General features: G+C 39.8%; 2 protein-coding genes across 3 annotated transcripts; one reads left to right on the plus strand and one right to left on the minus strand.

Moving 5' to 3' along the window:
• Positions 1–1,607: 1,607 nt before the first annotated feature.
• Positions 1,608–7,433, minus strand: LOC115680287 (rhodanese-like domain-containing protein 6). 2 transcript variants are annotated; one of them, XM_030604083.2, is made up of 9 exons: positions 7,130–7,433; positions 6,508–6,669; positions 5,829–5,934; positions 4,985–5,183; positions 4,314–4,395; positions 3,857–3,939; positions 3,193–3,325; positions 2,864–3,005; positions 1,608–2,612 (listed from the first exon to the last, which is right to left on the minus strand). In XM_030604083.2, the coding sequence occupies exons 1-9, from the start codon at positions 7,289–7,291 to the stop codon at positions 1,861–1,863; spliced, it is 1,821 nt and encodes a 606-aa protein (XP_030459943.1). In that variant the 5' UTR covers positions 7,292–7,433; the 3' UTR covers positions 1,608–1,860. The 2 variants fall into 2 exon arrangements, with proteins under 2 accessions (XP_030459943.1, XP_030459942.1); XM_030604082.2 differs by having other exon boundaries at positions 2,864–3,008.
• A 977-nt stretch (positions 7,434–8,410) lies between these two features.
• On the plus strand, positions 8,411–14,282 carry LOC115680220 (importin subunit alpha-4). Its single transcript, XM_030603986.2, has 10 exons — positions 8,411–8,803; positions 10,604–10,700; positions 10,784–10,875; positions 10,974–11,105; positions 11,866–12,051; positions 12,166–12,329; positions 12,543–12,621; positions 12,693–12,821; positions 13,207–13,334; positions 13,620–14,282. Exons 1-10 carry the CDS (start codon positions 8,579–8,581, stop codon positions 13,999–14,001), a joined length of 1,614 nt encoding a protein of 537 aa, XP_030459846.1. The 5' UTR covers positions 8,411–8,578; the 3' UTR covers positions 14,002–14,282.
• The last annotated feature ends 327 nt before the right edge of the window (positions 14,283–14,609 follow it).

A 14,609-nucleotide genomic window follows, 5' to 3' on the forward strand; every position in this document is an offset into this window, starting at 1 on the left:
CAGGGGGTCGGGAAAAACAGACGGGTTTGGAAATCATGCTCAAAAGGCGGGCTGATATGGCCCTCAATAAGGCATGGGCTCTCCTTAGTCCTTACTTCACGTGACGTTGGATTCATTTTAAGTTCAACTTTAACCTATGAATATTTTATGTTAAATGGGAGTCATCATTAACTTATTGGGATTAGGGGTGAGGGATTAGGAGTGCGTATGATCTGGGTGGGCGGTTACCAATTTCAAGGTGAGAACCGCCCATTGAAGACTAATTTCGAAAAATTAGAATTGGGAACCGCTCATTAAAAACCGATTCGAAAAATTGGAACCGAGAACCACCTGAGTGGGTCCATGTAACCAGTCCTCAATCCCTATAAAATTGCATTCCTCAAGCAATATCATGATGAATCTAGCTTCTATGTAAGCACATCTTCGGTTTCATCATGCAATTAATAAAAAAAAAACTGATTCTATGCGAACACATTGAGACAAAGTTATTCTCAAGGGAAACATACCAGAAGCCATTCTTCAAAAAATTATTTCATCACTTCATCTAATAGGAGTTTTCATTGCCAGCAAGGTATCGACGCTTATCAAGTTCGATTTGGCTCGAGTTAGATATAATTCCTAAAGATTATTGAACTAGAACACCTAGACATCCATCATCTAACTTGAGTTAACGATCAATAAACTAAAAGCACATCAAATTCAACCTTAGGAATGCAATTTCTACTCTAAAGAAGACTAATCATGTATTGACACCAAAATTCCTATGACTAAGCTTATGCTAGAGGCTGCTATCTTAAATGATCGTAGTCCCCAATCAAATATCTAAAAAAGAGTCAAGTTAATGGATTTTCAGAATTTTATCACTTTTACAAAAAAACTAAAAATTAAAACCAGGCAAAGTTATTGTTTTCACAAATTTTATTAAATGTAGACCAAGAATAGACTTTTTTAGGTTTGACAAAAAAGTCAACATTTGATTTATCAAGAAAACGGTACCTAAATACAACAAATATAATGGAAGGCTCTTAATTTCTAGGGATAAGTGCATTCAAAGTCCTAAAACTTGTCTCGAAAATGCAATTGAGTCCTAAAACTTTCAAAAAGTGTAAACAAGTCCTAAAACTTATCACGAAAGTACATTTGAGTCCTAAAACTTAAAAAAAGTGCAAACAAGTCCTAAAACTTGTCAAATTGATTCAATCAAGTCATTCCATTGATTGTACTTTTTGAAAGTTTCAAGACTTATTTGCACTTTCGTGACAAGTTTTAGGACTTATTTACACTTTCGTGATAAGTTTTAGAACTTATTTACACTTTTTGAAAGTTTTAGAACTCAAATGCACTTTCGTGACAAGTTTTATAACTTGTTTGCACTTTTTGAAAGTTTTAGGACTCAATTGCACTTTTGTGACAAGTTTTAAGACTTCTAGTGCACATATTTACTAATTTCTATATACAAATGATTCTTTTTCGTCAAGAAACCAAACCCGACGCGATCAAGAATCCCGAGTCTCGAGTTTTAACCTTATTAGATCTGTTGGCGAAAATTCAAATGTCAACAATGACAAAAATCTAAATTGAAGCTTTCAATTTCCATGTTATCATGATTTGAGTTGGAAGGTCATCAGATTCTGTAGAATCACCAATGGAGCGTAAGTTTCAGTTGTACAAAAATAATGAAACATGAGAAGAAATACACACCATGAGAACAAAGTCAAAACGGCCCCTTAGAGCAGGCAATAATTTGTGAAAATTGTACTACTTTGGCGCTGCCAATGAGGAAGCTGCACAGCCAGTGAATGGTGGAGATTTGAGAAGTCGACAAGATCCACATGATGGATGTCTCAACTCGAACTTCCTTTAGAGAAAGCGTTGCAAGAAGTCCTTGATCTCATCAATATATGGAGGCCTTGTAGGAATTATATGACCATTGTCATGTTCAATAATGACACGACTTCCGTCTTCAAAATACTCTGCAAGGCCCGCACTTGCCGTGTTAGGTATCTGCCTATCTCTCCCACGATCACTTCCAAAAATATGAAGTGAGGGGCAATTTATAGATCCATGCTCAAACTCTGCGAGATTGAGAGCGAACCCGGAGCACAAAATGGCGAATCTAAAGTCCATTTCACCTTTTAACTTGTCCTTGCGCGCGCACACTAAAGCAGCCATTGCCGCTCCCTGGGAAAACCCCAAGATCCCATCAAATGGACCATCCCGCAAATACGTGGACTTCAAGTATGCTAATGATGAATCAAACCCACCAGTCTGCTGCTGGTACTGAAGAGGATCAAAAGGACCATCTGCTTCTTTCCAATCTGCTTCACTCCCCGCAGAGAAATCAGGCGGCACTAACCATGCAAACTTCTTGTTGCACTTTTCTTTTGGAGGACCTCTGTGTTCTGTTGATACTTTTGAATGCCCATCAACAACTGAAGGTTGGTAAATGAAGCACAACTCGTGCGGCGCATCCACAAAGACAAGCTCGGCAATGTTCCTAAGTTTCTTTGCTAAGGAAGCAGTTCGTCCTTTAAAGCTGGAGGCATTCTGACGGAAGCCATGCAGACACAATATCCTGAGCTTTCTAGAAGCAATGGCACCTGTTGTCTTTGCTTTAATATCAAATGGAAAATTTTCATCACAGATTCAGAAGAACTCCAGAAGTCAAATCCCCCAAAAGAGCAAACAGCACAACGTTGAACACAACCTCAAACTCTAGAAAATGTGCATATTCTATATGATAAAGACCAGGCGAACAGTTGTGCCATGGCGAAAATAGACAAGCAAAAAAGGTCCTTGATAGTATTTGACACTACTTGTTATTGGGTTCCTTGGGTAGATAAGGGCTATCTTAGATTCTTACCTTGTCTCCCAGATGAAAGAGGAATTTTCAGTTTTATCTCTTCTGGCAACACTTCCGACTTGCAATTTTCAGTTGCTGGAGCTGAAATACCACATTTACCGTGTATTTGGCAAAGCTCACACATGTAAATGGAACCTTCCACCTGCTGTACAACTACTTAGCTGGCTCATACAGAAGCAAGATCGCTGCATGTCATCTCAAGTTCACCAGAGAAAAGTACTTAACACATAGTTCAGGATGAAAATTAAAAGAAACATTAGTAGGAGTTTTATTAGGAACTGATAACTGCTAATAACTGTTGCAGAAATTCGGGGGATAACTGAGCATACCCGGCAACTATCACAGACCAAAACAAGCATTCTACAAGAAGCACAACGACAACGGGAAGAGTAATCATCAAATGGACAGCTGCAAAGGAGGCATGTACTGAGGACATTTGTGTTGGAGCTCCCAACAGAGATCCTACAGTGCCAATGAAAAGCAAGAATTACTACCGTAATTTGAACAGTCATTATCTATCTTTCCTCACATTTCACTGGGAGCCAAGAAACACAAACCAAATTCAGAACCTAGGACTCAATGTGTAAGGGTCCCACTAATTTTCTGCATGGAATGGATTTGCGGCAGAGGCAAAGAGTTCAGCTTTTCAAGTATATACATAGAAGACTTTTGAAATATATAAGCCATAAGCCTAGAGCAAGTATTCGAGACACTTAAAATTCCATTAGATCATTCCAATAGTAAAAGCATACTCTTTTCTAACTCGATCAATGAGCATGACCACTTAGAAAGTTAGTATGCCTCTTCCAGTTCAAAGCGACTAATTCTATTTTCTTTTTGACTAATTCGTAAAGTTTCTTATTACCTATTCTTGATATCAGACAAGAATCCTTTATCAAGCGTAATAAGCTCCAAAAGAAGAAAGAAAGAAAAAGTAAGTAAAAGCAAGACTTTATACATCTCTCAAACAGTTACAGACTTCAAGAGACATACCGATGATCAAAGACAAAATTCTTCCCTCTAAAGAATCCACCATTAGGGAATTGTTCCAGATACCGCTGTATCCCACCATATAACTGCAGAAGAGCACATTGTGAAAAATTACTTCAGTCATCAAGCAGAATTTGACTCGCATCTGCAGGTCAATTTGACTATTCTTTGCTTAAATTTTATTTTTCTTGCAATAAGGATCCTTGGGCCAACTTATTTGCATCTGAAATTCATCTGAAGCTGTAATAATTTCATATAAACATCTGATTTTACCCTGTATAGTCTCATTTTTTTAACAAATCTACCTAGTTAGACCCATCACTACCTTAACCAAGGGACCCAACCATGACAGGGTAATTATATATTTTTTCTCTAAAGTCATGTAGTCGCTGCGCCAATGCGGACTAAGAACCATGTAAAGTAAATTTGCATATCTGAACTAGTTCCTCCAGAGACCCACCTGATACACGTTCTCAAACCCAGAGCCTTTGCCCTTGATATATGCTGATGCCATCTCACATCTAATGCCCCCTGTGCAGTACCTATAGAAAAACCATGGATAAAACTATGGACGAACATGATGCAACCATGGCACAGCTGGAAAAACATAGATAATTCCCTTTGAGCTGCACTATGATCTAGCTTAACTTTCAGCACCAGAAAAACAAGATAGAATGAACTTGTAAGAGAAATAAGATGGTCTACAACTCCGCCAGTCCCTAGGCACAATAAAGAGCCATTTGTATTAAGGAAGACATAACAAACTGGGTTTTGTAACACATTGATCAGTGACAAAAGTTACTCCTATTATGGCTTAGACCAGTTAAATAAAGAAAATGAAACAGTCGCGCATAATGTTTACTTCAATTTCCCAACTTCCTGAGAATCTCTAATCTAAGTAAAGCAACTTAAGGCATATGAAAGCCATGGCAGTTCATACATGTATACAGAGACACATATAACGGATAATCATGAGCTAAAAAAGCAGACCATCATCTTGAAGTTTCAGCACAACAAGCATTCGCTCACATGAAGACAATTATCAGTGAGGCAGACTTAAGAAATTAGGTAAAAAAGGAAGAAGTAAATATCGGGAAAAACCTAGTCACCAAGTTCTAGGAGAGCACTGACATGAGAATGTGTTTTCCTCGCAAACGTTCTGAATTATTATCTATCCAGTCATGCAGGTCACTGTATTGTCTGATTTCTGGATCCAAAGTTTCCACACCTGGTGTCTGGAACTTCCCAATCCTAGTCTCGTATAAATTCCTTGCATCCAACAAGACAGGCCTTTCATTGCTTGTAGGACTACCTTCATCAAGAAGCTTACCTGGAAAAGAGATGCATAGCCATCAGATATGAATGCCACACTAACGTGGATAAAAAAATGACTGGTCTCGTATCTCACTCGGGGTCAAATTCATCAGTTATTGTATTTGATAATTATTTTAACTTTGCAGGGCCCACAAGGTACGACACCTAAACTCGATAGCCCACACAAGGAGAGCCAGTCCATCCACTCACACCACAATACCAAGTAACAACTTCTTATCAAGTCATTGCTTAACAATTTTAACCTCTTTAACCATTTCAATTTTCTCTCTCTTTCATAATCTTCCTCACAAGGACTGACTTAAGATCAAAGGGTCCTCATAAGTAAAACCCAGGACTGCGTCTCTTTTTGGTGCGCAAATCTGTGGGTTGTCAGACGCACACAACATCGCCATAAACTGGCCAGAGATTTTGTGCATCATCACACAGATTGTCCAAAGTAGTAGGCTCAGGATTATGGCAACAACAAGGATAGCAGGAACTGAAATATGGAACACTTGAACAATAGAACCATGGAAAGGAAAAGATATGCCATACACAAAAGGTTAATAACAAATTCCACAATCACATAGAATAAACATAAAAAAGCAGCACAAGATACAGACAAAGGAAAAGAGACATGCAACAATACACAAAAAGTTACCAGCACTTTGCAGGACAGAATGGAATTCTACTGCAGATAGGTGCCTTCCAGCAATGGAAATGTCGGGTGATCTTATAAGGGGGTGAGAGCTGAACGTCACCAATTCCTAACATGAGAATGATAACACACCATTACCATAGCACTCATAAGCAGCATCAAGAGTTAGCCGGCGCTATCTGTCAGCTATATAAATTCTAATCCTGACATAGGACTGTGGCTTTCATCCACCAGAAATGCAGAAGCAGATTAGACCATCAAGTGCTCACACTTTGGAGTCCACACATTTTCACAGTTACAGAATTACAGGAGTTTTGTGGGTATAACTAAACGAAAACAATCATCTCAGCTATGTGCTTGCACAAATCTATTAGGTAGAAGAATGACTTTTAATCCTTGAAACAAATTACATAGCCCTCCAACTTCCTTTGCCACACAATAAAACGAACTATCGCTTACTGTACATCATGTTGTCAGTAGATCCTATACCAAGCTATCATAAACAGATTCATCATATGAGATCATGCAATTGCACAGGCACTTATTCGCCTCTTGGGCAGTTACCCAGCCAAAAACAGAAGACGAGTCTCTTAGTCTAAACCAAGGAAGTGTAACAGACTAACGAAATCCATAGTCTAAAAATAACAAAAAGAGATGTGGGGATTACATTACTTCATTTTACCTCAACAATGCGAATAGAGAGGGAGGTGAAACCGCACTCCTTTGCGACCTTGTCATTCAACGGCTGATCGCAAGAAGCAAGCTTAAAGTCCGTTCCTTCGAACAAAGCATTCGACTGGACTGCATCGATGTGCGCCTCCAGCGCCAACAACTTGCCTCCGACCTGACCAGTACCACTTGTTAAAACATTTGAACACTACATCACATCTCTTCTATCACCTCAAGCTTTCACACCCCACTGGCCACTTGTTTAAGAATTTCCACACTCCAGGGTCCATCCAGACCACTAATTTGCCTCTGCAGCTAAAGCTAACGTCCATACTCTAGGCTCAGCACAAATGCCAGTCTTACACTACACCTCAGGAGCCAGCTAAACAAAAATTTAAACTTGGAATCCAAACTTCATCAATTAGCTAGAAATATCACATGACATGACAGTTACTTCATGTAACTCTACAGCCACCGATGACACCAGCAACATAGAACCCACCACGACAGAGTGATGTCGAACCTCGTCAATATCCACAACATAAGAGGACCTTCCCTATCTGTCCGGAGCAAAAAGGGGGAACAAGGAGACAACGACGAGGAAGCGCGGGGGCCGGGGGAGAAGTGAGGTTTACCGTGACGTTGACGCCGTGAGGAGCGAGCCGGACACGGCCGAGCAGGCCGAGCGAGCTGCAGTTCCGCTCGTAGAACGAGGCGAGCTCGTCGAGGTCGGGGACGGAGGCGTACTTGTAGTACAGGAGGACGCCGTACGGTTCGGTTCGCGCGAGGTCGGACATGGCGGGGAGAGAGATCCTCCGCTGCAACGAGCGGCGGCGGCGGCGGCGGCGGAAAGACGGGCCGCGACGTGGTGGCGCTGGAGGGAGCGAGGAAGCGGAAAAAGCGTTCGCGACTCGTTTGAGTAGCTGTTGGACATGGGCCTTTGCTTGACTTGCGTTTAAGCCCATACGGTGAGAAATATTTCATATTTAATTTTTCTAGAAAAAAAAAACATTATACCAAGGTTTCATTTTATTTTTCCAAAAACAATTGCTAGTATCGCTTGAAATGATTAGCTAAATAAATATGTTTTCATTATCGATAATAATTTACATATAACCACTTTCATGAATAGCAGAAAATAATTTTCTTTTATTCATTTTCGTAAACGATACAAGCGATTATTTCGAGAAAACTGTTTTTTGAATTATTTATTTTTTACGAAACAAATGAAATCGATTTTTTTTTTTTATTTTTTTTTCTCTTTTTCTATATTCCATCCACTCTTTTCAAGGGGGAATTTGCTCTGGCATTTGACCAAAAAAATTTGCTCTACCACGAGCTTCGGAATGGAATCGTTCATACGAGGCACAGTGACAATTCCAACCACAATCTTGGAGATAGATTGCGATATTTAATCTATATCAAAAAGTCGGCATATCTATAAATAATGGATCGTATGTGAACATTATAAAAATGAGCATGTCATCATTATTTGTCAATGATGAATTGAGTGTAATTATTATTAGGGTATAAATAATATTATAATTATGAGCAATATGAAATTTGCAAGCGATAATATGTACAATTCGATATGCTATCAGCTAGAATTTTCTTAACATGTACGTAGATAAGTAGACATAGGAAATATCAAATACAAATTTAGGTTCTGTTTGTTTCGTGAAAAATTATTAATTTGGAAATTTTTTTTTTAAAAATGATCGCATGTAATGCTTAAAACAATTGATCAACGAAAAATGTTTTCATTACTGACAATAATTTATGTCTTAATATTTTCCCGAGCGATGAAAATACTTTTTTTTTCGTGGTCGAAAAATGGTTTAAATGAAAGAATTTAAGATTGGATCATGCATTGATGGTAAAATGGATCCCACTATCCACAGTGTCCCAAATGTATCTAATGCATCATCATCCATCGGCAGATCAAAAATCGCCACCACTTCCTCCCTTCCCCTATTCACTCCTCCCCACAAACTGCCTGCCCGCTCCACTCTGTCCCGCATTTCATCGAACACCTCGACGGCGGCGAGGCGGCCCCGGCCGAGACCAGCGGCGGAGAACCGGCAATGTCCCTGCGGCCCAGCACGCGGAACGAGGCGAGGAAGAAGGCCTACAAGACCGGCGTCGATGCGGAGGAGGCGCGGCGGAGGAGGGAGGACAACCTGGTGGAGATCAGGAAGAGCAAGCGGGAGGACAATCTCTTGAAGAAGCGACGGGAAGGCCTGCAGGTCCAGGCTCAGCAGCAGTCGCCCCAGCAATTCGGCGATGGATCGCAGAACATCGAAAAGAGGGTGCTTTTCTCTTACCCAATGTCGATCGCCCCTTCGGTCGCGTCTAAAGTGCGTGTTTTGATTCGTTGGCCGGGTCGTTTGGATGCCGTGTTGCTTGATCTATCGAGAAAACTCGCAGAATTGTGGATCTTAACTTGTCGAAGTTACTGTTTGACTACTGCACATTGGAGGCTCGAGCTGACCTCACCATTTGGGTTATCGACCTTTTTATGAGCACGAGCTAGCATGTGTGATCAGATCATGAAAGCTAACATCTCGGTGCGCATCGATTCTTGCGTGGGATTTGAATTTACGATTTCGCGAAGCTAAATGCGAAGCAACGTAAGATGAGGAATTTAGCCAGTGTAAATCTTTCTTTGATTATGGTAAATTGTAAAAGTGACTGGTCACCAGAGCACAACAAAGTCGACTCTGCTCTGCTTTTTTCCTTTTTCGGGCTTCCTGATAACCACGGGCATAATCGCGAGTAGTTTTGTAGGTCTTAAGTAAATAAAGTGTAGAGGATTTGTTATTTGTTGGTATGAGTTGTGTTTGTCTGATGCCCCATTTGCTTTGGAAAGGCCATTCCCGTTATTGGGATGTGTTCTTCGGGAAATATCTTTTTGCCTTGGCTTTTATTCAACTTAAGCTGACGAAAGTGTAAGATTTCTCATGTTTATCGAGTCAGATAAGGCCAACTACAAGTCTAGAAATCAAGTGATCTTTTTGTCCAAATAGTCAGATAAAGCCAACTACAAGCCTAAATAAACCTTCTTGTACATTGTATTATTATGCTGTATGATCGAGTCTCCAGTCATCTTATACTTCATTGTTTTACTCCATTCTCTTTAATTCTGTCGATAACTTCGTATCTAGTTTTGTGTTGGGGAAACTAATTGTCAATCTGGGAAATGATTAGAGTAGTTTAAGTCTTTTGCTTTTAGTGAGAAGTAAAGATAGAATTGGCCTAGAAAGGAACACGAGAACATTTGACATTGAAGAATGCTCATAAGCTGAGTTGAAGGAAATATCGAAATCTCTTTTGGAGTAGAACTGAACCTGAACTTTTGGTCTTCATTCTCTTCCTAATGCTATAATTGCCATCCAAGCATAGTTGTTAGGAGTGTGAACGAGTTAAGCTACTTGCAAGTTCTCGAGCTTGACTGGACTTAGTTCCTATTGAGTTTGAGTTCCCAACTGAGTCGAGTTTGGCCTTCATAATACTTGACTCAAGCAGCTTGTGATTTTTGTCAAGTGGTTGAGTTATAAACTTGACAATAGTGAACATAAGGATATATAAATCATGTTGTTATTCAAATTCTTATTGCACCTTGAAAAATTGAAATCAAGATCAACTCGAGTTTATATTGTAAGCTTTTTTTGGGTAATCATGCATGTGGAGTCGGGTTCAAGCACATGGAGAGCGATATGTAGTTGAGCTCCGGCTTAGAAAAATTCAAGCTTGATTGAGCTAAAGTTGAGTATTGAGTCTAGACTTTCTAGTCAAGTCAAGTTTAGGATATCGAATTACGTCGACTAGTCTCATTGATTTAGCTGCATTGACTCAACTTGGATCAATTATCCCCCTAATGAACGTATTATCTGAATGCACGTGTGCTGTTCTGTTCTTTAATGAAAACTTCTTTATTTTGGGTCCAGTTGACATGTTTGTGTACATTTTATCTAGCCCCCCTGTTAGGTCCTATACTTCTCATTATGGTTGTGTGGGCTAACTATGATGGATACTGCTACTATTTTTGACAAATGGCAGACTATCTACTTATTCTTCCCATCTCCTTCTTTATTGTTTATGTCGTGCAGTTGGAAAGTCTTCCGACATTGGTTCAAGGAGTATGGTCAGATGATCCTGCCTCTCAGTTGGAAGCTACCACTCAGTTCAGAAAGTTGCTGTCGATTGGTGCGATGGTTGCTCCGGGGTGGCTTTCCATTACTATAATTAGTCCTGGCATCTGTTGATTATGTTGCTGCCTTTATCTGCAGAGCGCAGCCCACCGATAGATGAGGTGATCAAAGCTGGTGTTGTCCCGAGGTTCGTAGAATTTCTACAAAGGAATGACCTACCACAGCTGCAAGTGGGGCTCTCTTTGCTGCTCTTGTTTCTCTATTTTATTGTATTGTTGAAGTAGTGCATGCCAAAGTATCTACATAACTTACTTTCTTCAATCTGCAGTTCGAGGCTGCATGGGCATTGACAAATGTTGCTTCTGGCACATCTGAGCATACCAGAGTTGTCATTGAAAATGGTGCTGTCCCAATGTTTGTGCAACTTCTTAGCTCTGCCAGCGACGATGTTAGAGAGCAGGTTGTTCTTGCTAACTTTATTTCTTTCTCTTCTTTACTTACTTAATGTTGTAGCAGTTTTCATTAGAAGTTTGTTCCTTCGAATTTTATCATAGCACTTAAGAAATACAGAAGGGACGATAGTTAGCTATACACCTTAAAAGTAGCCATCTCAGAAAAGTTCAGGAAAATCATAACAAATAATAATCTGTTGACATATAAGAAAAACGAAATCAGGAAAGCATAAAATTGACAAAGAAGAAAAAAAGGTGTAAGACAGGGTATTGGGACACGCTGTAGTGTATTGAGTTATGCTTTGGAGTACATTGCCACCTTAAGGTGTGAAAAAACTGCCTTAGAAGTATTTTCCAGATGGCGTATACCCATGCCATTGAAATTGAGGTGCCTTTTGCCTTTACCACTTCCTACCCCTTCCTGTTATATGCTTTGTTTATTATAGATCATCTATGAAGTACATCGTCTTATTTCTTTATTCTATTGTCATTTTTTTTTTTCGGTTTTTGGCATTGGAAAAGCTTCCCAATTTGTCTAATGACTTTTGAGTTATAGTAAATGTTTCTGCTTTTTACCCCTTCAAACTCTTTTTTTAACCCTACTTGAATTGTCATGTTGTCAGGATTCTGCCAATAACAATGATGATATCATCTTGTCATATGTCTCTCAATTACAATTATATATCATTATGCCTTTCCCATGCTATTGCAAACCTTCTAGGTATGTTTGCTGACACATACGATGTGTGTTTTGTTTTGATGAACCAGGCAGTGTGGGCTTTGGGTAATGTCGCTGGTGATTCTCCAAGTTGTAGAGATCTCGTTCTGGGTCATGGTGCACTTGTTCCTTTGTTATCGCAGTTAAATGAACACTCAAAATTGTCCATGCTGAGGAATGCCACATGGACTTTATCTAACTTTTGCCGTGGCAAGCCACCTACGCCTTTTGAACAGGTAAGCATACTTATGTAGGGGCAGACTCTTTGTAAGAAGCCTTCGTGTAGCACTTGTTTTGCATGATGACTTTTGATAAGTTACTGCAGTGTTGATTGGCTTTGTTTAACTCAGGTGAAGCCTGCATTACCAGTTCTCCAGCAACTTATTCATGTGAATGATGAAGAAGTTTTAACAGATGCTTGCTGGGCTCTCTCATACCTTTCTGATGGCCCAAATGACAAAATTCAAGCCGTGATCGAAGCAGGTGTCTGTACACGATTGGTGCAGCTTTTGCTGTAAGACCCATTCTTGAATATGTGCTAATAGGGCATTTGTTTGCTTTCTAACTTTTTTCCCTTCTGATAGTTCTCTTGAATGCCACATCATTTTGTCAAATCATGGGATCATTTTGTCTCCTAGTCTATTTGCATGTGTTTGTTCAGTGATTTCTTCTGTTGCTTCTAACACATGCTAAAGCTTATGTTCTGATTAAAGCTCTCTTTTGATAGTCATCCTTCGGCTACTGTTCTTATACCTGCCCTACGGACCGTAGGGAACATAGTCACGGGTGATGATGCCCAAACACAGGTATTGCTCTGTGCCTAGATTTTCAGATTATTTTTTTCTCCTCATAGTGATACTCCACATGTATGTTTCAGTTTGTGATCGACAATGGAGCCCTCCCTTGTCTATATCAACTACTGACTCAAAATCACAAAAAAAGCATAAAGAAGGAGGCTTGCTGGACGATCTCAAATATTACAGCTGGAAATAGAGCTCAGATACAGGTATTGCAAATCCTACACTCGTTTAGTGGAAGATTTTTTCTGCATGTTCAAGTAGATTGAATGTTTATCGTAAACCAACACCAAATCGATGATGGTGGGTTACTTTGCCTGATTCAATTATGACCATGACCTGCTTTTAAAAATAAAAATTAGACATGACTGCTTTGAGCGGAGCGATTGCAAGCTACTGCATTGTGCATTTGGTAGGTTAGTTTTTCTCTGCAGCTCATCAGGTGTTAGTTCTTTTGACAAGCTCATTTTTTTTTTCACACTTCATAGGCGATGCAGGAGCTACTTGTCATGTAGTCTCTGGATCATCTCATGATCTGTTTTTTGAGTGAGGTGACATGTCCACAGATAAATTAATACAGTATGTTATGTGTAGGCGGTTATAGAGGCCAACATCATCCATCCTCTCGTGCACCTTCTCCAGCATGCTGAGTTTGAGATCAAGAAGGAGGCTGCATGGGCAATTTCGAATGCCACATCTGGAGGATCTCATGAGCAAATTCAGTGCGTTTCTTTTTGGAACTTGCTTTCTCGTTCTTCATCTTGTGGGCCTGTTGAATGGATTTTTATGCTTAGAATTTAACTTGTATTTCCGTTATCTGTTATGTTGTTTGTAAGACAGACAATGCCATACATAGTGTACTCAAACCTTTGTTTTCTATCCATTGCATGTGCTGATGATTAGTAGGAGATATTCTAAAATCTCTATTTTGGTTAGGCTTTCTGAGGAGATACATGTTCTTGTATCAAGATAACTAAAGCTAACACAAGCTGATTTAATTTCTGCAGATACTTGGTGAGCCAAGATTGCATCAAGCCCCTTTGTGATCTTTTGATTTGTCCTGACCCTCGGATAGTGACTGTTTGCCTCGAGGGGCTCGAGAACATACTGAAAGTGGGAGAGGCGGATAAAGAGATGGGACTGAACGGTGGAGTCAATCTTTACGGACAGATGATAGATGAATGTGAAGGTCTGGATAAGATCGAGAGTCTGCAGAGCCACGACAACAATGAGATTTATGAGAAGGCTGTGAAGATATTGGAGAGATATTGGGCTGAGGAAGATGGGGAAGAAGATGATGCACAAGATGCTGTCAATGGAGATGCTCAAGGCTTTACTTTTGGAGCTAATGTACCAAACATTCCCAGCAATGGGTTCAAGTTTGGGTAATCTAATAGTGCGGGGATTCTTTATTTTCTTCCATATAGCTCTATAGGAAGTTCGTGTCCTTCGACATTTTGGCAATACCTTAAGGATACCATATTGTTTGGCCAAGGGTCAGGGGTTTTTGGTCTGGCATGGAGGCTCTGCTATGCACTTCTTTGTTTTTTCTTTAAACAAGCTAAGGCATTTTAGCTTGCATATACTGTTTGATTTGTGTCCTATAGAACAATGTGAAAAAAAAGCTGCCTTTTTTTTAATATATTAGCCGATTATCGTGGCTTCTTCTATATCCCTTTATATCTGTGTTAACACTGCATTCAGAATCTGCTGCAGAGGACAGAGCAAGTGTTTTACCTGCAAGAAAGTTCTTCAAAAGCATAATGGACTTGAACAGCTTCACATTATACTTGCATGCAAAACCTTTTTATCAATATTCACGTTCAGTTTAATATCTCCTACTATTATACTGCTCAACCGAAAATCGTGATATATACTCTCATTGCTGAACAGACCGACGACAAACAATCAGTCTTTCATTCTACAAAGCTTTCACTGGTACGGCAGAGCCAAAGACCATTTTTCAAGTGATCTTCAAACTAGTATTTTACCTGTTT

This window comes from Syzygium oleosum, unplaced genomic scaffold (assembly GCF_021117445.2).
Source record: "Syzygium oleosum isolate NSW1041296 unplaced genomic scaffold, Sole_v2.1 Sole_v2.06, whole genome shotgun sequence".
Classification (NCBI taxonomy): domain Eukaryota; kingdom Viridiplantae; phylum Streptophyta; class Magnoliopsida; order Myrtales; family Myrtaceae; genus Syzygium; species Syzygium oleosum.

Coding starts and splice junctions, on each gene's coding strand:
- LOC115680287 (XM_030604082.2), bottom strand. CDS start 7,291: ATGTCCGACCTCGCGCGAACCGAACCGTACGGCGTCCTCCTGTACTAC. Junction 6,670..7,129: donor CTCACGGCGTCAACGTCACG/GTAAACCTCACT, acceptor GGTACTGGTCAG/GTCGGAGGCAAGTTGTTGGC. Junction 3,940..4,313: donor GGTTTGAGAACGTGTATCAG/GTGGGTCTCTGG, acceptor GCTCTTCTGCAG/TTATATGGTGGGATACAGCG.
- LOC115680220 (XM_030603986.2), top strand. CDS start 8,579: ATGTCCCTGCGGCCCAGCACGCGGAACGAGGCGAGGAAGAAGGCCTAC. Junction 10,701..10,783: donor CAGAAAGTTGCTGTCGATTG/GTGCGATGGTTG, acceptor CTTTATCTGCAG/AGCGCAGCCCACCGATAGAT. Junction 12,330..12,542: donor CGATTGGTGCAGCTTTTGCT/GTAAGACCCATT, acceptor CTCTTTTGATAG/TCATCCTTCGGCTACTGTTC.